At 45.2% G+C, this 27,016-nt stretch overlaps 1 protein-coding gene across 3 annotated transcripts in view; it reads right to left on the bottom strand.

Moving 5' to 3' along the window:
* Positions 1-27,016, bottom strand: part of kifap3a (kinesin-associated protein 3a) — a 301,592-nt gene that overhangs the window by 211,206 nt on the left and 63,370 nt on the right. For 2 of the 3 annotated variants that reach the window (XM_038794572.1, XM_038794574.1), the window contains 4 exons: positions 11,931-11,986; positions 7,024-7,165; positions 6,319-6,418; positions 973-1,093 (listed from right to left, as the gene is read on the bottom strand). In XM_038794572.1, coding sequence (XP_038650500.1) covers positions 973-1,093; positions 6,319-6,418; positions 7,024-7,165; positions 11,931-11,986 — 419 coding nt within the window. Of the gene's footprint in view, positions 1-968; positions 1,094-6,318; positions 6,419-7,023; positions 7,166-11,930; positions 11,987-27,016 lie in introns of all 3 variants that reach the window. The other variant, XM_038794573.1, reaches the window with a different exon arrangement.

Here is a 27,016-nt window from a genome sequence, read left to right as displayed (position 1 = left end):
AAAGGATACAAGTCTGTAAAGGGGTGCAGAAAGGTTAAGTAAACGAGCATAAATTTGGCAGATGGAGTAATAATATGGGAAAATGAAAGTTTTCTACTTTGGTAGGAAGAATAGGAAAGCAACATATTTAAATGGAGGGACACTATACAATGCTGCATTACAATGGGATTTGGGTCTCCCATACATGAATCACAAAATGTTAGCATAGAGGTACAGCTAGTCATTAGGAAGGCACATGGAGTATTGGCCTTTCTTGCAAGGGGGTTGGGTGTATAAAAAGTAAGGAAATCGTGTTACAACTTCAGCACATTGGTGAGACCACAGCAAGAAAACTGCATTCACTTTTGATCTCCTAATTTCAGAAGGGATATGCTTGTAATGGAAGAGTTCAGAAAACGATCACTACATTGATTCCTGGGACAAAGAGGTTGACACAGAAGGAAAAGTTGAACAGGTAGGGTCGATACTCTTCAGAGTTTATCTTATTGAAATATCGAAGATTCCAAAAGGGCAGAATGATTTAGATGCCAAGAGGATTGTTTCCCCAAAGGGGTATTTTACAAATAATAGGCAGTTTCCGAATATGGGGTTCCCATTTAAGGGGGAACTGATGAGGAATTTCTTCTCTCAGAGGGTCATTAATCTTTGGAATTCTCTACTGCAGCACAGTGGAGGTTGGGTCAAAGAATATATTCATGGCAGAGTTAGACAGACTTTTGATCTACAAGGGGTCGTTTTGAGGGCAGGAAATGGAGTTGAGGCCATGGTTGGTTCAGTCATAATCTACCGAATAACGGAGCATCTCAAGGAGCTGAATGGCCTACTCTTGTTCATCTTTCTTATTCACAAATAAGCCAAAGGTAAGTGTTGCAGTGTCAATTATTTGCAAAATATTTTAATTGAGGATAAAAAGACAACTTTTCCAATTGTTGCTGGCATTAGATTTTGTTACATACAAGAAAGGATATCTACCTTCTTTTTCTTATGAAGCTCTTCTTGCCACAGGTCATGTCTTTTCAGTTCATGGTCAATAATGTTCATGCAGAGTGCACCAATTTTATAGTGAGTGATTAGCCCATGAAATTGAGAGAAACTGTAAGACACAAGGTAGAATCAGTGTGGCGCACAGAAAACTGTTAGTTACTGCCCAAGATCCAGCTGACTTGTAATGTCACACTATGAAGAATTTGCATCTGTATAACTAAAATGTGCTGATGAAATATGTACTATAGGATTCTGAAAGCAAGAACATTTTTGAAACAGTATTATCTCCAAACACTGACAAATATTAAGTCCAGTGCCTCAATGATGCCACGGTCAAAGATGAGTGATTGCAGAACACTCCAAGGGAGGTGAACAGCGAGAGGTTGTGGAATGAGATCCAGAATGCACATTTTAAGGAGTGAGATAAAGAGAGTTAGCATGCAGGATCTCAAATATAGCAATATCTGGATTACTCGCAGTATCGTGCGCCAGTGCAAATAGAAAGAAGAGGTAAGAACAGCATCGCGGGACAGTTGGTGCAGGAGGGACGGCTTAGATTCCTGTAAATTGGAAACGGCTCTGAAGGAAGTGTGGTCAATAAAGGCTAGGATCAAATATCCCGTCAGGGTGGCTTTCGTGTGCTGTTGCGATGGCATGGGGATAGGAATCAGGATTTGGCACAGGGGAGAACTAAGAAGGTGCACAGAACACTGGGAGAATTATGCAGCACGGAGAATTCTGTTGGACGGCATGTAGCACAGTGGTTAGCACTGTTGCTTCACAGCTCCAGGGTCCCAGGTTCGTTCCCGGCTTGGGTCATTGTCTGTGCTGAGTCTGCACATTCTCCCCGTGTCTGTGTGGGTTTCCTCCGGGTGCTCTGGTTTCGTCCCATAGTCCAAAGACGTGCAGGTTAGGTGGATTGACCGTGCTAAATTGCCCTTAGTGTCCAAAACAAAAAGGTTAGGTGAGGTTACTGGGTTAGGTGGGGTTACTGAGTTACGTGGATAGGGTGGAGGTGTGGGCTTAAGTAGGGTGCTCTTTCCAAGGGCCAATGCAGACTCAATGGGCCAAATGGCCTCCTTCTGCACTGTAAATTCTATGATTCTAGTACAAGAGGGAAGATAGAAATCTCTAAATTACGTTTACAGTGCATTTATGAAAATGCACAAAGCATGGCAAATAAAGTTGATGAATTTTTGGCACAAATAGTCACATGGGAAGATAATAGATATACAGAGATCTGCCTCAAGAAAGGGCATCACGGGTCCAAATATTCCTGGAAACAAAGTATTCAGTAAAGATAGGGAAGGAGAGAATGGAAAAGGGGCAACAGTGTTCATTAAGGAGAATGGACAGAGGTGGAGAGAGAGGATGTTCTTGAGGGGTCAAGGACAGAAGCTATTTAGTTAATGTTGTGAAACAATCATGATACTATTGCATTACTGAGTGTATTCTATAGGCCGCCAACTACTGGGAAAGATATAGAGGAAGAAATTTGAAGAGAAATTACAGTAATGTTCAAAGTCGAAAACAAAGAAGGGAAGAATTCCTAAAAATGTACTTCGGAGAATTATCTATATCCATATTACTGGCGGCATGGTAGCACAGTGGTTAGCACTGCTGCTTCAAAATGCCAGGGACCTAGCTAGGTTCGATTCCTGGCTTGGGTCACTGTCACGTTCTCCACGCATCTGCCTGGGTTTCCTCTGGGCACTCCAGTTTCCTCCCACAAGTCCCGAAAGACATGCTGTTAGGTGAATTGGACATTCTAAAATTCTCCGTGTACCCAAACAGGCGCCGGAATGTGGCGACTAGGGGCTTTTCACAGTAACATCATTGCAGTGTTAATGTAAGCCTACTTGTGACAATAATGATTTTATAATTCTGGCCCAATGAGGAAGAAGGCATGTTGGATCTCATTTTGGGGCATGAGAGGGGTCATTGTTTCAAAAGATTTAGGGTAGCTATGGTAATGGTAATGGAGCAATCTGAAGTAAAACTGTTCAATTCTAAGAGGGCCAACTTCAGTGTGGTGCCAATGGATCTGTCCCTACCACATTTGGATCAACTGTGTAGGCAGAACTGTAATTGAACAATAGGTTGCCATTAAAGAAAAGATAGTTCAGGTACAATCGAGGTAAATTCCCAAGAGAAAGGTAGGGCAACCAAAACCTCTCCCTGAATAATAGAAAAAGACAGTAAGACGAAACAGAGAAATGGTGCATATGAAAAGTACCAGATTAATAATAAAAGTGAGAATCACACGGAATACAGGTTCAGAGGGCAAATGAGAAAGAAAATAGGATTGGCAAAGACAAGAATATAAGAGATTGGCAACTGACATAAACAGACAATACAGAAGTATCCTATGGGCTTATAAATAGTAAAAAGGCAGCAAGAGGAGGCAGGAGGCACAAGAGATCAAAAGCAGATCTACACAAGAGGCAGAGGGTATGACTGAGGTATTAAATTAGTTCTCTATATTTGTCTTTACTAAGAAAGATGCTGTCAAAGCCAAAATGAAAGATAAGTACTGTAGTTGAAATACTGGATGAGTTAAAATTGACAAAGAGCAGGTATTAGAAAGAATAGCTGTGCTTTTTAAAAGTTGATACATTTTCTGGACTGGATGAGTGCATCCAACAAATGCACTAAAGGAATTAAGGCTGGAAAATTACATATGTACTGGACATAATCATCCAAACATTTTTAAATATGGGGATGGTGCCAGAGGACTGGGGAATTGCAAATATTACACGTTTATTCAAAATAGGTCTACGGATAAATCCAGCAACTACATGCCAATTGGCTTGACAATAACAATTTTTATTGTATACCATCTTTAACATAATAAAACACTTCAAGGCACTTCATATGAGCATTTTAAAACTAAATATAACACCAAGCCACATGTGAAAATATTAGGTCTCATGATCAAAAGCTTGGTCAAAAAGGTAGACTTCAAGGAGTGTCTTCAAGGATGAAAATGAACATAGAAGCAGAAAGATGAAGCAAAGGATTTCCAGAGCTTATGGGCAGGGCAACTGAAGGTACAGCCATCAGTGGTTGAGCAAGTAAAGGCAGGGATGTTCAAGGCGGCACCAGAATTAAATTAGAAATGTCGTTGGAGCACAACGTATCTGGTGTTCAAGGCCACGATGCTCGTCTTGAGGGGTTGACGATGGCTGGCCATGTCGAGTCATTCCACCTCTCTCCCTGGGGACTATGAACATATGGTTGTAACTTTTTTTAAAGATTTAAAATATTATAATTTATTCAAGAGAATTAGGTCCTCCACAACTCAGACTATAACACACAAACACCGGTTATGAAATACTACGTATAAAATAAGAGACTAAATGGCACATCAAAAATTCTTACTGTTACACAAATTTACTTTAATGCCCGCAAACACAGATACATAGATATATCCACTCACCCACCCCAAATCTCTACAATCTACACAATCTACACTAATTGGAAATTTCTGTGGGTTGAAGGAGTATGTTCACCATTCCCAGAAAGAATAGTTAAAAACCGGCACAGATGTCTCTGGTTCTCCCTCCAAACTGGCTGGTCCGTGTGGCTGCTGGGACTGTGAGCCTGGTGTCCCTCCGGTCTGTTCGCAGCAAGTGAAGAGAGCGCCCAACAGGAAATCTCCATATGGTTGTATCTTGTTCCTCCTTTATCCCAAGGACATTTGTTTCTGGTAGCTCTCCCTTTTTTAGCCCTTGTTTAATGGATTGAGAAGCGCGGACTACACTAACCATAATCCAAATTTATAGTTGCTGGTCTATAGGGCTGGTTTAGCTCACCAGGCTAAATCGCTGGCTTTTAAAGCAGACCAAGCAGGCCAGCAGCACGGTTCGATTCCCGTACCAGCCTCCCCGGACAGGCGCCGGAATGTGGCGACTAGGGGCTTTTCACAGTAACTTCATTGAAGCCTACTAGTGACAATAAGCGATTTTCATTTCTCTGTATAAATATGTGGAATTATGTTTTTTTTAATTTTTGGCCGGTACGGTGGCACAGCACCTAACACTGCTGCCTCACAGTGCCAGAGACCCGGGTTTGATTCCCACCTCAGGTGAATATCTGTGTGGGGTTTATGAATTCTTCCCGTGTCTCAATGAGTTTCCTACGGCTACTCCGGATTACATTCTCCCTCCTTCCCATTAGGATCCACCGTATCCACCTTATGAGGAGATCCAATGAACCCTCCCAGCTACACTCTTGTGTGGTCTTAGCACACCTTAAATTTTGCTCATTATCCAAATACTTGTGAAGACAACAATTACCGCTCGTGGCACATCCCCGGATCGCGGCTTCTCGTGCAGTGACTTCTGGGCCCGGTCCACCTTGCAGGGTTTCCATGAAGATCCCCCTCCCTAACCAATTTCCCGAACATCTTCGCCATGTACACAGTGATGTTCATACCTTCAATTCCCCCCGGTAACCCGACTATCCTCAGTTTCTGATGACTGGACCGGTTCCCCTGGCCTTCAAAACTTTGTGGGCCTCAACCAACATTGATACATCTACCACTAAACAGACAATACAATCGCTGTGGTCCGAGACCGCCTTCTCCACCTCCTGAATCATTGTGCCCTGCGATGCCACTAGCCGTTCCACTTTTTCCATCTCTACGCAAAGGGAGGGGGTATTGCCACCTCAATCGCCTTCGATAGGTCTTCCCGCATTGCCTGCCTATGCTTTTGGAATTTCCCCATGATTTCCGTCAGCAATTGGGAGGGCAACGACAGCACAGCGAGGTCCATCACGTTTTCTTTCATTTCTGCCACGAAGGTCTTCTGAATCTTGAGTGGGGGCGTTATTCGGTTTTTGCCTCGTGTCATATCACACAGACATACCACACCGGAGGAGAAACCAACTAGCTTCAATTATTTCAGCTTTCATCCCACCGCCTGGCCAGTTTGCTGAGTAAAATGGGCCAAAAAAAGTCTCCAAGTCTCCTTGTGCGCAACCAGTCACCTCATGGCCGCCACCGGAAGTCCACCCTGGCAGCTGTTAATCCCAGAACTGTCTTTCATGGTGAGGGTTTTTCCTACCGATTCTCCCTCTAACACGCTAGTCAAATATTCCAGCCTTGTTCTAAATCTTCATGAACTTGCTGTTTCCAATCCAAGCACAACCCCCTTCTGCATTTCTGCGCAATTAGCCATAACGTTTTATGTAATTTACCAGGTAGTTTATATCTATTTACATACGGACGCTTGAAAGTCTATTTGTAAGCGACCTTTAGAGAGGCAAAGATACAAATGAGACTCTAAATTCTAACAGTTCTCAACTGTGCAACTTCAAAGGTAGTCTTACCTAGAGAAACAGAAAAATATGTAAATAATGTTGGTGGCAAGTTCGACACTTTGCTTCCAGTCCTCTCGCAACACACGAGCCAAAGCACCCAATGCAGTCTCTAAAGATAGAAATTTAAAGATTTTAACACTTTAAGAAAAGTCATCAAAATGTGGAGAATACAGAATGAATTTGAGAAATGCATTTTAAAACCAACAGCAATATTACCCAAAGCAAAATATTCACAAAATGGGATCAATGGGTGACAGGTGTAAGTCAATGTGAATAAGTGTAAAATAATCAAAATAGAAACAAGGAACAAAAAGAACAAATATGTATTAAACGGGAATGTATGCTAAACAGACAAGAGGTCTCGTTAGAACTTGCCTTAGATCAAAAGTCAAGACATTAGTCATGATTTAATTGAATGGCAGAACTGATAGAATAATCTGCCGCTGTTCTGAGGCCATCTACAATTGGAAGTGGAAAAATAAGTGAATTTAATTTATTTACAAAAGGTAGGAAGCTAGAAGATAAATGATCAAATATGTGAAACAAAGTTACTAGATAAAGTGGATAGAGAATGAACATAAGAAAACAATTAGTGAGAAAAACTGGAGAGAGTCGGTTGAAGCCTGTGTGATACTGGTGGGGAGGGCCATGTGATAAGTGAAAAGCACATACCTGAAGCAAGGTATTGGTGCTTTATAACTAAAGTTTGCTTACCGTTTTGTAGCAATTCCTCCAAATTGTCAGGATTACGAGCCAGTTGAAGAATGAGTGCTGAACCACGCACTTTGTCAGGTATGTCCTCATACAGCAGTTCTATGTAGTCTTCTATATCATTAATATTTGCTATTTCATCAATCTGCAAGAAATGAAGATCAAAATTGGGAACTTGACACTCAGGGATATTAGACTTTTGGAAGGACAGGAGGGAAGGAATAGGTGGCAGGGTAGCACTCTTAATAAATAAGAGATGGAAAGAAGCCAGTTGTGAGAGACAATCTGGACTCGGATGACTTCCATTTGGATGGAAGTTGAAAAACAGCAAGGGAAAGGCGACATTCGTAGGAGGAGTGTATGGACCCCCAAACAGTTGCCACACTGTAGGAAAGTGTATAAACCAACAAATAATAAGAACATGTAAAAGGAATAGAGCAATAATCATGGGTAACTTTAATCTTCACATTGATTAGATCAATCAAGGTGGTACAGCTGACAATAAATTCATTGGGGATAGTTTCCAAGGTGAGATAGTTTCCAAGAGCAATATGTCATAAAGCCAACCAGTGAACAGGCTATCTTGGATCTGGTAATTGATAATGTAGCAGGTTAATAAATGATCTCAGAGTAAAAGATCCCTTTGGAAGTAGTGATCATAGCATGATGGATTTTAATATTCTGTTTGAGAGTGAGAAATGTAGGCTGGAAACAATTGTGTTTAACTTAAGGGAATTACAATGAAATGAGGGTAGAGATAGCTGAAGTGGACTGGGCGGATAGGTTAGCAGGAAAGACAGTAAACAAGCAGCGGCAGACATTTAAGGAGGTAATTTGTGACTCTCAGCACAAATATATCGCAGTAAGGAGGAAAGATTCTAAGAGAGGGATAAACCAACCATGGAAGTTATAGAGAGTAGGAAGCAGAAAAAAAGCACCATACTGTTATGGGACAGGGCTTAGAAACTCCAAAGTATATTATGAAGTCCACCTGACCTACGATCTTTATGTTGAATTTGACTGGATGAGCACCAGAGCCTTCCCTTCAGTTGTGATTCATCAGTCTTCCTAAACACTTTAATCAAAACAAGCTTTATTCCAAGAACTTAGCTAACATATATATTATAACACTTAATGAATTCTCTCTTAACTGTTCCAATTCAAAAACAAAATCCAATAAACAAAAAAATCTTTTTCAAGGGTGTGGCCCAGCACTCTGCATTCTGCATTCTCACTTGAATGACACTGGCTTTCACTGAGATTCTGATCCCGTCTCAGATTTAGCTCCTTCCAGAAAGCAAACTATATCTTTTAAGTTACCAAATCAGGTAGCTATAATCAATGTTTTTTTTACTGGAACAACTCTTTAAAATTAAAACCATAGAAAAAAAGGGGGAAAAACACTTATTTCTCCCTCTGAATCCACAGCAGTCAAACTGAAAATGAAACTTAAAACAAACTCTCAGCCACAGCTCAGCTCCACCCACAAAATGACATCACTGAAGCCATGTGATAAGACAAAAATCTTTCTTAAAGGGACACTTCCATGACAATACAAGGAGACAAAATTAAGTGAATAGCCCCGAAGATTGGGATAAATTCAGAATCCAGTGAAGGAGGACTAAAAAGATAATAGAGGGAGAAAATAAACTATGAGGGCAAACTAGCAAGGAAAATAAAAACTGTACAATAAGAGCTTATTTCAACATACAAGATCAAAGTGAGCATAAGACCATAAGATATAGGAGCAGAATTTGGCCATTCGGCCCATCAAGTCTGCTCCGCCATTTGATCATGGCTAATATGTTTCTCATCCCCATTCTCCTGCCTTCTCCTTATAACCCCTAATCCCCATATCAATCAACAACCTATCTATTGCTGTCTTAAAAACTCAGTGGCTTGGCCCCCACAACCTTCTGCGGCAATGAGTTCCACAGATTCACCACCTTCTGGCTAGAAACTCCTCTTCATCTCAGTTTTAAAGGATATTCCCTTCAGTCTGAGGCTGTGCCCTCTGGTTCTAGTTTCTCCTAATAATAGAAACATCTTCTCTATCTCAGCCTCTGCGTATTCTGTAAGTTTCAATAGATCCCCTCCTCATCCTTCTAAACTCCATCAAAGTTTAGGCCCCTTAGAAAATGAATCTGGGGAGATAGTAATGTAGAACAAGGTAATGGCAGAAGAGTTAAACAGATATTTTGCATCAGTCTTTCCAGTGAAGATACTTTGAATATCACATTAATACTAAAGAATACGGGAGTGGAATTAAATACCATCACTAGAGAAGTAGTATTAGATAAACTAATGGGCTAAACACAGATAAATGCCCTGGCCCTGATGGTTTGCAACCTAGGATCCTAAAAGAGGTAGCTACAGAGTTGGTTGATGCATTGGTTGTAATTTACCAAAAATCCTTGTATTCTGGAGAAGTAACAGAAGATTGGAAAACTGCCAATGTGACACCCCTATTGAAAAAGGGAGGGAGGCATAAACAGGTAACTATAGGGCGATGAGCCCAACATCTATGGCTGGAAAAATTTTGGAATCAATTACTAAGGAAGTAATAGCAGCACTTTGGTGACATGGCAGCACAGTGGTTAGCACTGCTGTCTCATAGCTCCAGGGTCTCGTGTTCAATTCCAGCCATGGGTAACTGCGTGGAGTTTGCACTTTCTCCCAGTATCTGTGAGGGTTTCCTCCAGATGCTCCAGTTTTGTCCCACAGTCCAAAGATGAGCAGGTTAGGTGGATTGGCGATGCTAAAGTGGCCCTTAGTGTCCAAAGATTAGGTGGGTTACTAGGCTACGGAGATGGGTGGAGGCGTGGGTTTAAGCTTAAGTCGGATACTCTTTCCAAGGTAAAAGTCCAGGCTCAATGGGCCGAATGGCCTCCTTCTGCACTGTAAATTCTATCTATAAACATTTAGAAAATCATAATCTATTCAAGCAGAATCAGCATGGCTTCATGGAAGGGAAATCGTGTCTGACTAATTTAGTAGTTTTTCAAGGCGGTCTCAACCAGAGTGGATAGAGGGAACCAACAGGTGTGTTGTATTGGACTTCCTGAAGACGTTCAACAAGTTACCTCACAAAGGTTAAGTCAGGGGATAAGGGCCCATGGTGTTGGAGGTAGTATATCGGAGTGGATAGAGAATTGGCTAATGGGCAGGGTACAACGAATGGGGTAAGGGGTTCTTTTTCAGGTTGGTAACCTGTAACGAGTGGGGTTCCACAGGGATCAGTCCTGGGACCACAACTGTTTGCAACATCTATTAATGACCTGGAGGAAGGCAAATTTGTAGACAAAATAAAAACAGGTGGAAAGGCAAGTTGTAAGAGGAATACAAACAGCTTGAAAAGGCATATCGATTGGTTAAGTGGGCAAAAAGCTGAAAACAGGGTATAATGTGGCAAAATGTGAAGTTGTTCAATTTGGAAGGGCAAACAAAAGAACGGAGCATTATTTAAATCGTTAAAAACTGCAGAAAGCTGCAACAGAGGGTCTTGGGGGTACTTGTGCACAAAAAACAAAAGCTAGCACACAGGTGCAGCAGGTAATCAAGAAGGAGAATGGAATGTTAGCCCTTATTTCAAGGGGGTTGGGGTATAAAAGTAGAGACGTCTTATTGCAACTGTACAAGATACTGGTGAGACCACAACTTGAGTACTGTGAGCAGGTTTTGTCAATTATTTAAGGAAAGATATTTCTTTGGAGGCAGTTCAGAGAAGGTTCACTAGGATGATCTCCGATATGGAGGGATTGTCTTATAAGCAAAGGTTAAACAGGTTGAGACTCTACTCATTGGAATTTAGAAGAATGATGGTGATCTCATTCAGCATATAGAATTCTTATGGGGCTTGACAGGATAGATGCTGAGCGGATGATTCCCCTCATGGGAGAATTCCCCTCAGGACTAGAGGGCATATTCTCAGAATAAAGGGATGCTAACTTAAGACTGAGATGAGGAGGGATTTTTTCCCTCAGAGGGTTGAGAGTCTTTGGAACTCATTGTCATAGAGAGCTGTGGAGCAGGGTCCTTTTGTACATTTAAGGCTAAGATAAACAGATTCTTGATCAACAAGGGAATCTAGGGTTATGGGGAAGGGGGGGGGGGGAGAAAGTAGATATGAAGAATGTCAGATCAGCCATGATCCTATTGAATGGTGGAATGCACTTGAGAGGCCGAACAGCATACTCCTGTTCCTTATGGAGAGTCCCATAGGTGGCCGGGAGCAAGGGCGGGGGTGGAGAGTCCTCTGTTCATTCGAGGGGAGTCCCTTGGGGGGTCTTGTTCAATAGTTACACAGAAGAAGTTTTAATTCTTATGACTTTTTCTTGGTAACACAGTTGGAGCCATCCGAAGTTTACGATTTAAATTGCACTTTAAGATGGGATGCAATACAGGGCAATTTCCCTGGGGAAGTTTGCACTTGCAGGCAATTGCCAGGTAAATCTTACCTGTGAACCTCTGCTGGGTTGGGGGTTGGGGAGGGGGGGCAAAACTCTTTGGGGTGCCTCCACATACACACACACCTTGGAGCTCACAAGTTAGAGCCCAATGTATTTTGCACCTTTTTAAACACAATAACAACATCTAACAATATCTGAATTGAAAACTATTCCATGACTGCATAGGAGCATTTCTATTCGAAGAAAATTACTTTATTTTCTCCATCAGGAACTGGTTAAGCTACAGTATATTTTTATTTTACAATTTCATATCAATATAGAATTGCCTTGAAATTATCTAGATAAATGACTAACAGCAATTACAACTGTTGAATGTTTTATCACAACAGCTACTCTGCATGCTTCTCTTACATTACAACTTATTTATGCAGCACGCATTGCATTCATGTCTCACTATGAAACCACTTACAGTTTCAAGTTGCATTTATTTTTGCTACTCACTTCCATTCCTTCAAAAGGAGGTGGGTCCTTCGGTTTGCTTATCCTTTCTCGTTTTTCTGAAAAGAAGACAAGGTCAATGGATCTTACCTTAGGCAAGAAATGCAAACATTTTGTCGCAGTTCAAACTGCCAGATGATGATTATAAAATGGCTCTGAGCAACCAAGTGCATAGTGTTTAATGGGTTCATTTTTTTTAAAAATTAAATAAAGGGGTAATTTAGCAAGGCCAATCCATCTACCTGCACTTCTTTTTTTTTTGGGGGGGGGGGGGGGGGGGGGGGGGGGGGGGGGGGGAACCCGTGCAGATACAGGGAGGATGTGCAAATTCCACACAGACAGTGACCCAGGACCAGGATCGGACCCGGGTCCGCGGCGCCAAGCTAACCACTACTTCACCATACTGCCCTGTTTAATGGGGTTATAATAGATAGCATTCAACCAAATAAATTGCATAACAATGCTATTGGACTCAAGTTGCTGCAGTCAAGTAATGAAGCACTAGCAGGTAATGGAGTAAGGGGTCACAAAATGTCACATTATCTGAAATGGTGTTTTAAAATTTTATTCAATATTGAATACCAATTAAGGACCGATCTAATTCAGATTAACAGACAATATTCATGGTAGTGTTACGGCATTTGAAAACCCAGAGGGGATCTTTAGAATGCCCGCTCTCAAGTGTATTTTTGAAATTTGGTAAATTGAGGAAAGATGTGTAGACCAGGCTCTTTTGTGATATTTTAAGCAAAATAAATGATTATTAAACAGCAAAACGCAACAAGAAAGTCAACTAAAAAGTCATTTAACCACCTTAATGGCTATCCACAATACCTTTAAATTTACTCAGTTCCAAAACACATTATTTTTCTAACATCAGAACTAAACGTCCCCAAACAACATCCCACAGGTTTTAGAACGATAAGCAAAATCCAGCAATAGTTACCATACCAGGCACCATCTTTTGGGGTTGCTTCTGATTTAAATTAGAGATAGCAGGCTTCTCAAAACAGGCTTTCTCCAAACACAACAACTTGTTGGGAGGGGACATAACTTCCTGCTGTGTGGTCTTAAATCTCAAATAGCTTCCCTGCACGGGCTGAATTTGTCTCTGATGTACTGTCTTCCCTTTTAATCTTCCCTTATTTGAACTAAGCTTCTCCGAAGTTATTCTTCATTACATTTATTACATTAGCTCACCTTTTAGAATGCAAATGTGAAATTCACCCCATTTTCCATTGTTAGCAATTTCCAGTTGGAATTTGCACAGTTCCAGTGCTGCTTGGCTAATCAGCATATCAAAGCCCTTGTTCCATCAACTTAGCCCATCTTTCTTACTTCTAGTCTCCATTAAAAAATAGCTTGTTTTTCCTTTAAACACACAGCCACCAGAATACATTCACAATACTGGATTTCTTATGTATACCATTTTATCAGTCCCATATCTCTATATAAAAATGAAGGGGGTCTGGTGACGGTAGGCAGGAGGCAGCCGCACACTGGAGGGCTCCCACTCGAGAATGGGAATTTTGGAGTTTTAAGGAGGCTGAAAAGGCTGTAGGAAGGCACAGGGAGGAGAAATGTCCAAGTTTGGGAGAAAAACAGCCATGAAAAAGGGGGTTAACGGAAGTGCACCGGTGAGTGAAAAAGTCAGCACAGGAACTGTAAGGAAAGCGGAGGCTGGGACACCAGAGGAGGTCGCATTGCTCACAGCAGAAGAAATGACCACGGTGATGGCTGTGGAACTTGAAAAACAGTTCAAAAAACACATGGAAGCGATGAAGAAGGAGTTGGGGGTGGTATTGAAAGTGCTGGTGGAGGAGGCGATTGCCCCGGTGTGGGCTGCTGTATCAAGCGCAGCGGCGGAGGTGCGGGAGCAAGGTGAGACACTGAAGGAAGTGGAAGGGGCATTATCACAGCACAGTGATCAACTCACCTCAATGGGGAAGGAGTTGCGGAGGGTGATAGAGACCAACAAGCGTCTGCGAACCAAAATGGAAGACCTGGAAAACAGATCCAGGCGACATAATATGAGGATTGTGGGTCTGCCCGAAGGGCTGGAAGGCCCGAGGCCAACGGGAGTATTTTGCCACGATGTTGGCGAAGCTATTGGGAGAGGGGGACAATCCCTCCCGATATGAACTGGATCGGGCTCATCGGTCGTGGAGGCCTATACCAAAGACGAGTGAGCCGCCAAGAGTATTAACTCTGTGTTTCCATAGGTATAGCGTGAAGGAGAAAGTCCTGTGCTGGGCAAAGCAGAATGTGCAGTGGGCTGGAGCTAGTATACGCATATACCAGGACTTTACGGTGGAGCTGGCGAGGAGACGGGCTGCCTTCAGCCGGGTGAAGAAGGCACTGTACATCAGCAAGGTGCAGTGCGGCATAGTATATCCAGCTAGGTTGAGGGGGACCTACAAATTCAAGGACATTTATTTTGGGACGCCGGAAGCAGCAGAGGAGTTTGCAAACGCAGAAGGACTGTGGCAGAATTGAGAAATGGTCGTGTACTCATGTAACTTTATTTTTTCACTGCGTGTTGGTGTATGTACTAAATGAGTCGACACTGTATATATTTGGACAAGGGAAGAGATGGGACTTCCATTTGCAACGATGGTTCTTTGGGGCTTGGGTGCTAAAAGGGATTTCTTGGTTTTCCTGGGACCGGGCAAGGGGGAAGGAGAGACCCGGGCAGGGGCATCCAAGCTGGCCGGTTTAAGCCGGCCAGTGAACGGGAGTGAGGTTTGGGGCGGGGGGCTGTGGGCATCGGAGCCTGGTAGAACAGGGTCTAGCCAGGGTGAAAAGTTGGGGGAAGAAACAGAGGTTGGGGGGAGGCGTTTACAAGAGGAAGTGGAGGAGAGGAGTCTGGGATGGGGGGGGGGGGGTGTCTACAATTCATAGGTTCATTCACGGTACTCTTTCGGGGATTGGATGGCATTGAATATTGGGGGGGGGGGGAGGGGGGTGTCTACAATTCATAGGTTCATTCACGGTACTCTTTCGGGGATTGGATGGCATTGAATATTGGGGAGGGGGGGGGGGGGGGGGGGGGTTGGACTGTAAATGTCAATGGTGATCATAGGCGATTCCGGATTCCTTTTTCTTTTTTCTTCCCACCTTTGATGCTTATATTGTCAAGTGGGCTGTTGTTTGGGGTGGTGGGAGGATGGGATCGTTGTTGTTAATAAGGGGATTGACACTGTATTTGTTACCGTTTACTGTTTGTTGGTGGGGTGTAAATTCTGAAGAAAATGTGAACATGGAGAATAAAAATATTTTTAAAAAAATAAAAATGAAGGGAACATGAATTGCACTCATTATATTAGTCAGAATGTATCATCCATTTAGTACCTACTTGTACCACAATACAAAACCAACTCATAAATTATCCACGTTCCCCAATTTTTGACGGTCCGGTAATATGAAATGCAACATAGGTTTTTAAACAGTATTATTGGTAGGGACTGGTAAAAATGCTCATATGAAAATGCTTTCCATGTGTAGAATACGAATAACTGTGGCACTGTGGCATAGTAGTAGCCCTGCTGCCTCACAGCACCGGAAGCTGGGTTCAATTCCGGCCTTGGGTTACTGTCTGCGTGGAGATTGCACGTACTCCCAGTGACTGCGTGGGTTTCCTCCGGCTGCTCCATTTTCCTCCCACAGTCCAAAGATGTGCAGGTAGGTGGATTGGGCATGCTCAATGCACAGGGTTACAGGGATCAGACGGGGGAGTGTGCCTGGGTGAACAACCTTTTTGGAGGCTTGGCGCACACTCAATGGGCCAACTGTCAGAATTCTATGGATTCTATGATCGTGCATTCAAGGATTCTCCACATCTAATTGGCTGTAATTTAATTGCATATTAAACAACGCAAATTTTCAAACATTCTCCAGTAATACTTCTTCAAACCTTAATTAGCAAGATTAGCAAAACATCATCTCTTCACAATCATTAAAAAATAACTTGCATTTGGACACTTGAAATGAAATGAAAATGAAAATCGTTTATTGTCACGAGTAGGCTTCAATGAAGTTACTGTGAAAAGCCCCTAGTCGCCACATTCCGCCGCCTGTTCGGGGAAGCTGGTACGGGAATTGAACCGTGCTGCTGGCCTGCCTCGGTCTGCTTTAAAAGCCAGCGATTTAGGCCAGTGTGCTAAACCAGCCCCTTGTGAGCGGACCTCCATGGATGCCAATTTTGAATGAAATCGGCAGTATCGCTGTGCCACATTAGACAAACTGGGCTTTCCTACTGGTAAGCAACAAATTAAAATCTATGTATACTCCAACACAGTTAGCTTCACCCCAAGGCATGTTTCTAACTTCTCATACTTGGAGAGGGCTAAATCTGCATTACAGTTTTCTTTTTTGCAAACATCCTCAATGGGCAGCACGGTTGCACAAGTGAATAGCACTGTGGCTTCACAGCGACAGGGTCCCAGGTTTCATTCCCCGCTGGGTCACTGTCTGTGCGGAGTCTGCACGTTCTCCCCGTGTCTGCGTGGGTTTCCTCCGGGTGCTCCGGTTTCCTCCCACAGTCCACAGACGGGCAGGTTAGATGGATTGGCCATGCTAAATTGCCCTTAGTGTCCAAAAAATGATAGATGGGGTTATTGGGTTACGGGGACAGGGTGGAAGTGAGGGCCTAAGTGGGTCGGTGCAGACTCGATGGGCCGAATGGCCACCTTCTGCACTGTATGTTCTATGTTCTATGTTCTAGCCAAATTTGAAAATTTAGATGCAAGAGTTTCAAAAACATAAATTCAAAGGGTTATTGGTCCAAGGCCAGTAAGTGACAGGTTTAGGGCAGCACGGTAGCATAGTGGTTCGCACAGTTGAAAAAAGCCAAACTACAAAACAGGATTTGTGGTCTAACTGTACAACCTGTCCCATCAGAACACAACTTTCATAATTTTGTAGCATTCATAGATGAGGACCCATCATAGTGTTCAGTCATTAGAAAATAATGAATTGGTTGAGTAATTTGCTGCTTCTAAGCATACTGCAATATTCACCACATACAAATAAGGAGGAATCCCATTCTGCAAAGAAATAAAGACGAACACTGTTGTATGCTTCTGTTGTTTATGTCCTTGAAGCAAGTTTCAACAGCTTAGTATAAATTAGAAATTATTTGTTCCATCATCATATATCAAGAAATAAATTAGTCCTCATTCTGCTGATTCCTGCCCAATAATTGTAGATCAGCACAGCCTGTTGCAGCAGCAGCTCAAACTACTTCATGTTGTATTTGGTGACTGAGGTACATATATTTTCTAAAATTATAATTTCTCAGTCTGCCTAGGGTGCATTTCATAGGTTTTTGAAAATAAACGATAAATCTAACAGCTAAATCATAAGCCATCTACTGTCTTAATCTGAAACTACTGTTTAAAAATGTACAGATCTCTTTTAATGTTCTAATTCGTATTCCATGCCAATGAAAATAAAATGCATATGGTTACCGGTACGGCCAGCCGGTCACACTTTATAGATTCATTGAATTTACAGAGCAAATGCCTGGTGGGGTATAGTAAGGGTGGGGGAGTGGAACACAGGGTCTCTCTCTCTCTACAGACGAGTTGCTGCGTTATGTCACAGACCCGGTGGGGGGAATTACCGGAATCATGCTGGTATTAGGAGAATTTGGGCGATTTTCAGGCTATAATTTAAATATGGGAAAGAGCAAGATGTTCATGATCCAGGCATGGGGGCATGAAAGAAGACTGAAGGAGCTACCTTTTAAAGCGGTTGGGAGGAGTTTAAGGTATCTGGGGATTCAAGTGGCCAAGGATTGGGGGCAGCTTCACAAGTTAAATTTGGGAAAAGCAGTGGATCAAATGAGAAGGGATTTCCGCAGATGGGACATGCTCCCACTGACGCTGGTGGGGAGGGTTCAGATGGTGAAGATGTCCTTCCGAGACTGCTTTTGTTTTTTCAGTGTCTCCCGATTTTTGTCCCAAATGCTTTTTTCAGAAGCATGAATGCGGCGATATAGAGGTTTATATGGGCAGATAAAACCCCGAAAGGAGGGCACTCCTTGAACGAATCCGGGGAGAAGGGGGCTTGACTCTCCCGAGCTTTATTAACTATTACTGGGCTGCCAACATATCGATGGTCAGGAAGTGGTAGTGGGGAAGGGGTCGGTTTGGGAGCGGATGGAGGCAGCATCCTGCAAAGGTACGAGTTTGGAGGCTTTACTGACTGTGTCCCTGCCGTTCTCGGTTCTCTACAAGTCTGATGGCGGTGGCAGCCCTAAGGCTGTGGGGGCAATGAAGGCAGCATATGAGACTGAGTGGTCAGTGTGGTCACCGATCTGTGATAATCACCGGTTTGTCCCGGGGGTGCTGGATGGGGGCTTTAAGGTATGGCAGCGGGCAGGGATTGAGAGGTTTGGGGATGTATTCGGCCAGGAGGGCTTTCCAACCTTGGAGACATTAGAGGAGTTTGATTTGCTGGGTGGGAACAGGTTTCGGTACCTTCAGGTGCGGGACTTTGTATGGAGGCAGGTCCCACGCTTTCCTCGCCGCCCCCTGAGGAGACTACAGGATAAAGTGCTGTCAAAAAAACAGGGGTTGGAAGTGGGAAGGCTTTGGAGATATACAGGAAATTGTTAGAGTGGGAAGGGGCCCCTATCAGAGAGGTAAAGAGGAAGTGGGAAGAAGAGCGAGGAGGGGAGCTGAAAACAGAACTGTGGGGGAAAAAACCTTGAAACTGATAAATGCATCCTCATCCTGTACTAGACTTAGCTTGATTCAGTTCAAGGTAGTCCACAGGGCCCACATAACGGTAGCCCGGATGAGTAGGTTCTTTGAGGAGGTGGAGGACAAATGTGGACGGTGTAGGGGTAGCCCGGCCAACCATGTTCCGATGTTTTGGGCATGTCCAAAACGGAGGGAATTCTGACAGGGATTTACGGATGTTATGTCAGAAGTCTTGGAAGGTAGAGTAACTCCCAAGTCCAGAATTGGCAATATTTTTGGGGGGACGTGATATCCTGGCCTTCTCCTCCCTAGTGGCCCGAAGACGGATCTTGCTGAGATGGAGGGACTCAGAGCCCCACAAGTCAGGAGTGTGGGTCAGCGATATGGTCGGGTTTCTCAGTCTGGAAAAAATCAAGTTCGCTCTGAGAGGATCAATACAGGCCTGGAGTTGGCGTCTGTTCAAATAAGGACAGGGAACTTAGTATACGGATAATTGGGGACAGGACGGGAGAAGTGGGGGACGTAATTTATTGTTTGTTGTTCCTTTAGAGGGTATTTTGTGCGACGACCCACGCGGTTGTTTTAGAAATGTCAACATGTTAAATTGTGAAAATTACAAATGCTTCAATAAAGTTTTTTCTAAAAAAAGTTACAGTGCAGAAGGAGGCCAGTCGGCCCGTCGAGTTTGCACCGGCTCTTGGAAAGAGTACCCTACTTAAGTCCACATTTTCACCCTATCCCCGTAACCTAGCAACCCCATCTAACCTAAGGGCAATTTAGCATGATCAATCCACCTAACCTGCACATCTTTGGACTGTGGGAGGAAACCCCGTGGAAACCCACGGAGACACAGGAAGAACGTGCAGACTCCACACAGACAGTGTTATGGGCCAGGGTTTAGAGAACCCCAAAGTGTATCATGGAGTTCACCTGACCCACAACGTTCAATAGATTGTGGTATGGGGAGCACACGGCCCACTCTACAGGTGTGGTACAGCAGAAATGGAAAAGTATTTTTTAAAGCAAAACAAAGTTTATTCTATGAACTCAAGTTAACCTTTTTAAAACATAGTGAACAAATTAGCAACCATTAATTCAAATACAACCCCCAAAGACTACAACACTAAGTAAACCTTTAAGCTTTCCTTTTTAACATCCATACGACTTAAAAACAAAACCTTTATCAGAAGCACATCAGGTTAGTCACTACTGTTATTAGTTTTAAATCACCAGGATCGATTTACAGTCTTTAGATTAGAGAGAGAGATTCATACACCTTCTGGCTGTGACTGCAGCTCTCCAGCTCTAAAAGAGAAACTAAAAACACACCGTGCAGCCTGTTTCAAAACGAAAATAAAAAGCTGACAGACAGCCCAACTCTGACATCACTGCAGTAATAAACACCCATTTCTTAAAGGTACTCTCACTACAGATACTTATATACACACCCATTTATAAACACCCATTTCTCAAAGGTACTCTCACATGGCAACAGTGACCCAAGCGGGAATCGAACCTGGGACCCTGGCGCTGCGAAGCCATAGTGCTAACCACTATGCTACCGTGCTGCCCAGAGTCTTTAGATGGCTCTTGCAGAGGTCCGGGCACTTCGGGCTGTTCTGCCCTTTCTTTGAGGAGTTTTCGGGATCTAACCTGATGGCCCAACAGAGCTAAGGAAAATGAATCGGGGGATGTTGAGGTCGAAGTTGAAGAGAGGTGGAAGAGAGAAATTACAAGTGCCAAGTCCAAACAAGGATTCAACAAAGATGGCAGTGGGTGGCGGCTGTGCCCATCACTCTCAATGTGATGGCGGGGGTGATAGCAAAAGAACTGGAGAAGTTCGGTGGGGAGGTGGACATGCGATTCCAGAGGCATGGCCAGGAAATTAGGCTATCATTTAAAGCTATGTTGGAGTAGGCTTTGGGCCCAGTCAAGGAGCAGCTGGGTAAGACGGCTAAGGAGTTGAAAGGTTTGGAGAAGGCTGTGTCTCAGCTTGAAGACCAACTTGCGTCTATGAATGTCAAAATGAAGATAGGTTGGCGACAGAAATAAGGGGCCTCAAGATGAAACTAGATGATATGGAGAACAGGTCCAGGCACATGAACCCGAGGATGGTGGGGCTGCCAGAGGTTGTTAGAGGGCTCAAGGCCAACCAAATACTTCTCTGCAAAGTTCTCTCAACTGATAACTGGTGAGGACGTGTCTGCTGCGCCAGGTCTTTGGGCAGAAGCTGCAACCAAATGAGCCACCACATGTGGTTATCATTCAGTTCCAATTTCCACAGGAAGGAGCGAGTCCTGGAGTGGACCAAGAAATGCCAGAGCACTGACTGAGACGTTAACATGATGCGAATCACCAAGACGTCGGCACGGAACTGGCAAGGCAACTGCGGCCTTCAATAAAGGTGAAGATGGTCTTGTACTATCGAGGAGTGCAGTTTGGGGATTTGTACCCTCCAAAGCTGAGAGTCACATTTGGTTCGAAGGACTTTTATTTCGAAACTCCAGAGCAAGCTGAGGACTTCATCATAGATCATGGACTGGGCACGGTTTGAGGGATGCTGGTGGGCTGTTGGGTGGTTGGGGTTTTACTGTTCAGCTTAATGTTAATACCAGTTGAGTTAGGGTAATAATAGACATGGTTAGATAGGGGGCATTTCCTCTGTTCTGTTTTCATGTTTCCTCTTCTGTACGGGTTGAGGAGTTGTCGGGACAGTTGGGAGGAGGAGGGGGGGGGTGAGTGTGTATGGGTGGGGATGAGGACCGGGGGGAGGGACGAGTTTGGGATTGGAGTTGAGGCGGTGGTTTAGGAATAGATGGGACCAGGATCACCTTGCTAGCACTAGGAAGTAGGCTGGTTGATGGAAGTCAAGTAAGGTTGAGGCTGTGACTTGCTAGAGGAGGTGGCAGGCTGTCTGCTGACTAGGGGATGGGGTGGGTGGTACTGAGTTACCAGGAATTTATATTTGTTCCACCACTTGCGTGGGACAGGTTGGCATCTTGGGAATCATTAATGAAGTTATGGCCTATCACAGTGGTAACAGCTGACTCGAGGTCAAGGGTGGGGTGAGAGACCCCTTAATAAGGGTGGCCACCTGAAATGTGCAGGGCCTGGGAGAGCATGGGTTTTTGCTCATTTAAAGAGGGGGCTAATGTGATGTTTCTCCAGGAGACCCACATGTGCGAGCGGGATCAGTCACGGCTTAGGAAGGCTTGGGTGAGCCAAACTTTCCATTTAGGTTTCGACAGCAGGACCTGAGGAGTTGAGATTCACATCACTAAAACGATCAGATTTTGTTTGGGCATGTGGTATGTTATATTCATGGCGGTGTTAGAAGGGAAACAGGTGGTGTTGGTGAATGGATACGCCCCGAATGTCCAATGTGAATGAAAAGGTTTTTGGCAGCAATACCAGATCAAGATACCCATCAACTCATTATGGGAGGGGACATGAACTGCGTGCTAGATACAAGGGTAAATCGCTCCAGGCCAAGGTCAAGGTCACTGGTCTGGGCGGGGGGGGGATATAAAGGCGACAATTGCATTCATGAAGGGAACGGGGGAGGGCAGATTCTTGGCAGTTCTGACATCTTGGGGAGAAAGAGTCTTCGTTCTTTTCTTCAGTACATAATGTATTTTCCAGGATTGAAAACTTTGTCATGAGCCGGTCGCTGTTGACAGGGGTGAAGAAGTCTGAGTACTCGGCAGTAGCCACTTCAGACCATGCCCCACACTGGGTGGACCTAGATTTGGAGGTAGGGCGTGGGGTAGTGCAAGGGGTGGTGGTTTGATGTAGGTCTGTTGGCGGATCTGGAGTTCTGTGCAAGGATCTCAGGGCCTATCCAGGATTATATTTTAAACAATGAAAATGGGGATACTATGGGAGGCGCTGAAGATAGTAATGAGGGTAGAAATTATGAGCTGGATTCTCCATATCTGCGACAAAGTGTTGATGTCGGAGCAGGATTCGCGGAGTTCCACGACAGCAAAAATTACGCCACATCTGGAACCACCATCACCACAGCGATTCGATGGGACTGTGTGATTCGCATGCAGGAATCAGCAGGTGGGTGATGGAAAATGTTACCCTGGGCAAGAGTCAGATGTTGTCAAACAATGCAGAGCACTAGATCTCATCGCAGAGCAGGTTGGCACCATTCTCCATCCTATGGAGCAGACCTACTGTTACTGCCAACCCAGGACCTGCATCTCGTCGTGCGGCAGATATGCATCAGGCAGAGGGGTGCAATCGTGGGGATTATGTGGTGTCGTGCCCATGATCAGTGCCCCCCAAGTCGTTATACCTGGAAGTGATCAAAGTGTCCTGTGCATCCCACGGCTGCCCATCCTTGCCCTACCCCTCATCCTCCTCATTCATCCTCCTCCTCCAGCATGTCGCCGCTCTGCTGCGCGATGTTGTGGAGGAAGCAGAGGCCGCCACGATGAGGGCAATCCTCTCAGCATCATACTGGGGGGCCCCCCCAAGAGTGGTCCAGGCACCTGAACTGCATCTTCAGGAGGCCAAAGCACCGCTCGATCAAACCCCTGGTCATTGCATGGGTGATGCATCGGTTTATGGCCTCTGGATAGGTGTCAACAGGCAAGACCGCAGTGGATAACCCCCAGGGTGGGGGCGTCTCATCAAATGTGTCAGGATGAAGGTGTCATGCAAACTGTCCGGGTATTGGGCACAGACCTGCATGATGTGCAGCTCATGGCCACATTTCAGCTGCGCATTCATTGGGTGAAACGCCTTTCAGTTTGTTAAGGCAGCCTGTCATCTGCAGGTGTTCGCAGGGCGACATACATCACATCGATCACCTGCTGGACCCGGGACATGTCAGCCATGGCGGTGAAGCCCGCTGCCCGGGCATCCTGGTGGACTTGGTTCACATTGAAATGGATGTTCTGAGCCATCTGGCTTATGTGGGCCTCTTTGAAGGCACGGATGCACCTGTGCACCGACATTTGAAAGATTCTAGGCAGGTCCCCACTCGGTGCCTGGAAGGACCCAGGGAGCGAGTATCCTCCCCCACATCCCCGCAGTGCCAGGTGTGCCATGATCTGACAGATATATCACACCGTCTATCTGCTCAGCAATAGTCTTCGACGGAATGCCTGGTCCGGTAGATCCACGACTGAATGGCACTGCTGGTACACGCAAGGCATCATGCAGCACCTCCTTGGCACCACCTCTTCCTCAGCCTGTTGGGCAGCTGGCTCTCCATCCTGGAGCTTGCTTCCTGTTCCTCTGCGGCTTGCTCCACTTCTGCAGCTTCCATCTCCTCGAGCAGTGCCAGCTTGTACAGCTGCAGGGCATCCCCCAGGGCTATGGCGACTAGCAGGAACGCCACCACTGCTGGTTGAGTTCCAATATCCATTGTCTGCAGGGGGTGAAAGGCCGACATGGTAGCATGATATGTGCCCCGGTGCCCAACCAGATCCACCATGCTGCACGATAGCCCTGGTTGGCACGGTGGGCTCTGCCCACGCATGTCCCCCCTCCCATCCCTGCACCCATAGCCCCATCGGACCTGGCCCCGTGGGGGTCTCTGGCCCTGGCGCCTGTCCCTGATGGCAGGCATACCATCGGGTGGATGTAGGGGGAGGGGGCCGTATGCCGGAGGGTGGAGTGCGGGCACCCATACAGGTGTCACTCTGCAGGCCAGGGTAGTCAGTGGGGTGCACAGCAAGACAACTGCCTTTCAGGCCGTGGCAATGCCAGTCCGTGCCTGGACACTGCCCCAGTCCTGTGGGGAGTCAGCCCGGCGACTCGGCCTGTTCCCCCCTTCACTACTACCACCACCACCCACCCCCACCCCCACCAGCCCAGCCCGGCCAGTAAATGGCCCAGCAGCCCATCGCGCCTCTCTGTGTCCTCTCTCTCCCGCTCATCAGTCACGGCACCGTTTTGCAATTTTTAAAGTACAAGTGAACCCCGCCATCGGGAATTCGGACTATCGGAGGCAAAGAATCGCGGAGGCCCCCGAGAATACTGGACCAGGCCCGCTAATGATACGCAAACTGTGTTTACTGTACGTGTCTTCCGCACCGCATTGACGCCATTGTCGACGTGATGGAAAATTACAATTTGGCATCAAATCGACGCCCGCCACAATTCTGCTGTCGGAACATATCCTCCAGCCAATCTTGTTTCCCAATTTCGCCATCAGCCAATAGAGATTCCCCCGCTATATTTTTCAAGGTACATGTAGATGCGGAGGCAAGGAGGGAGCGGGAAAAACTGGCAGACCATATTATAGAGGTTGATTGCAGGTGTGTGAACAGTCCATCCCTCCAGCTATTAGCAGGGAGAAAACAAATGCAAATGGGATAGTGAGACAGATTAGGTGAGCTAAAGGGGCAACCTATGAGTATGAGGAAAAGACAAGTCGGCTCCTGGCATAGCAACTGAGGAAATGGGAGGCAGAGAGGGGGATTGTCCAGATTAGGGTGTGGTTTGGAGGGCTGGTCTCAGCTCAGGAGAAGATGAATGAGGTATTTAGGGCCTTCTACGGAAAGTTATACAGGTCTGAACGGCATCAGGATGAGAGGGATATGGTGGAGTTCCTGGGGAAGTTGGAGTTTCCCAAGTTGGTAGAGGAGTTACGGAAAGAACTAAAAGTTCCTTTGAAGTTGGAGGAGATCAAGGAGGCGCTGAAATGATGCAGTCAGGGAAGGGACCAGGGCCTGATGGGTTCCTGATGGAGTTTAATGAAAAATTCATAGACTAGCTGACCCCGTTATTGTTGGGGATGTTCAGGGACTCCTGGAAAGAGAGGAGCTCTGCCCCACCGACATCAATTTCCCTGCTTCTGAAGAAGGACAAAGACCCCACAGACTGCAGGCCTTAACATCCAATCTCTCTATTAAATGTGGACCGAAGCTTCTAGCTAAGGTGTTGGTGGTAAGGCCTTGTCTCCCGGAGGTGGTGGGGAAAGACCAAACGGGATTTGTAAAGGGGCAGAGGTTTACGACAAACGTGAGATGGCTGTTGGAATGTGGTGCTTACCTCGGAGGAGGATCAGGTTCCAGAGATCATAATTTCACTTGATGCGGAGAAGGCATTTGGTCGGGTAGAGTGGGTCTACCTGTACACGATACTGGAGAAATTTGGGTTTGGACCTGGCTTCGTAGCGTGGGTGCGGCTGTTGTATTTGGCCCCATTTGCCAGTGTTTGCGCTAACAAAGTGACTTCTGAGTCCTTTTGTCTCTACAAGGATATTAGGCAGAGGTGTCCAATGGCCTCTGTGTTGTTTGCGTTGGCAATAGAGCCACGAGCCATGGTGCTGAGGACTTCCAAAGCATGGGAAGGAATAGTTAGAGGAGGGGTGGAGCAATCAGTAGCTAGTGGTGTCCCTCAGGGATCCGTGTTGGGCCCACAATTGTTCACAATTTACATAGATGATTTGGAGTTGGGGACCAAGGGCAATGTGTCCAAGTTTGCAGATGACACTAAGATGAGTGGTGAAGCGAAAAGTGCAGAGGATACTGGAAGTCTGCAGAGGGATTTGGATAGGTTAAGTGAATGGGCTAGGGTCTGGCAGATGGAATACAATGTTGACAAATGTGAGGTTATCCATTTTGGGAGGAATAACAGCAAACGGGATTATTATTTAAACGATAAAATATTAAAGCATGCCGCTGTGCAGAGAGACTTGGGTGTGCTAGTGCATGAGTCACAGAAGGTTGGTTTACAGGTGCAACAGGTGATTAAGAAGGCAAATGGAATTGTATCCTTCATTGCTAGAGGGATGGAGTTTAAGACTCGAGAGGTTATGTTGCAATTGTATAAGGTGTTAGTGAGGCCACACCTGGAGTATTGTGTTCAGTTTTGGTCTCCTTACTTGAGAAAGGACGTACTGGCACTGGAGGGTGTGCAGAGGAGATTCACTAGGTTAATCCCAGAGCTGAAGGGGTTGGATTATGAGGAGAGGTTGAGTAGACTGGGACTGTACTCGTTGGAATTTAGAAGGATGAGGGGGGATCTTATAGAAACATTTAAAATTATGAAGGGAATAGATAGGATAGATGCGGGCAGGTTGTTTCCACTGGCGGGTGAAAGCAGAACTAGGGGACATAGCCTCAAAATAAGGGGAAGTAGATTTAGGACTGAGTTTAGGAGGAACTTCTTCACCCAAAGGGTTGTGAATCTATGGAACTCCTTGCCCTATGAAGCAGTTGAGGCTCCTTCATTACATGTTTTTAAGGTAAAGATAGATAGTTTTTTTGAAGAATGAAGGGATTAAGGGTTATGGTGTTCGGGCCGAAAAGTGGAGCCGAGTCCACAAAAGATCAGCCATGATCTCATTGAATGGCAGAGCAGGCTCGAGGGGCCAGATGGCCTACTCCTGCTCCTAGTTCTTATGTTCTTATAATGTCT

This window comes from Scyliorhinus canicula, chromosome 4 (genome assembly GCF_902713615.1).
Source record: "Scyliorhinus canicula chromosome 4, sScyCan1.1, whole genome shotgun sequence".
NCBI classification, from domain to species: domain Eukaryota; kingdom Metazoa; phylum Chordata; class Chondrichthyes; order Carcharhiniformes; family Scyliorhinidae; genus Scyliorhinus; species Scyliorhinus canicula.
The sequence above is the reverse complement of the archived record's forward strand: the minus strand, read 5'-3'. Positions and strand labels throughout refer to the sequence as shown.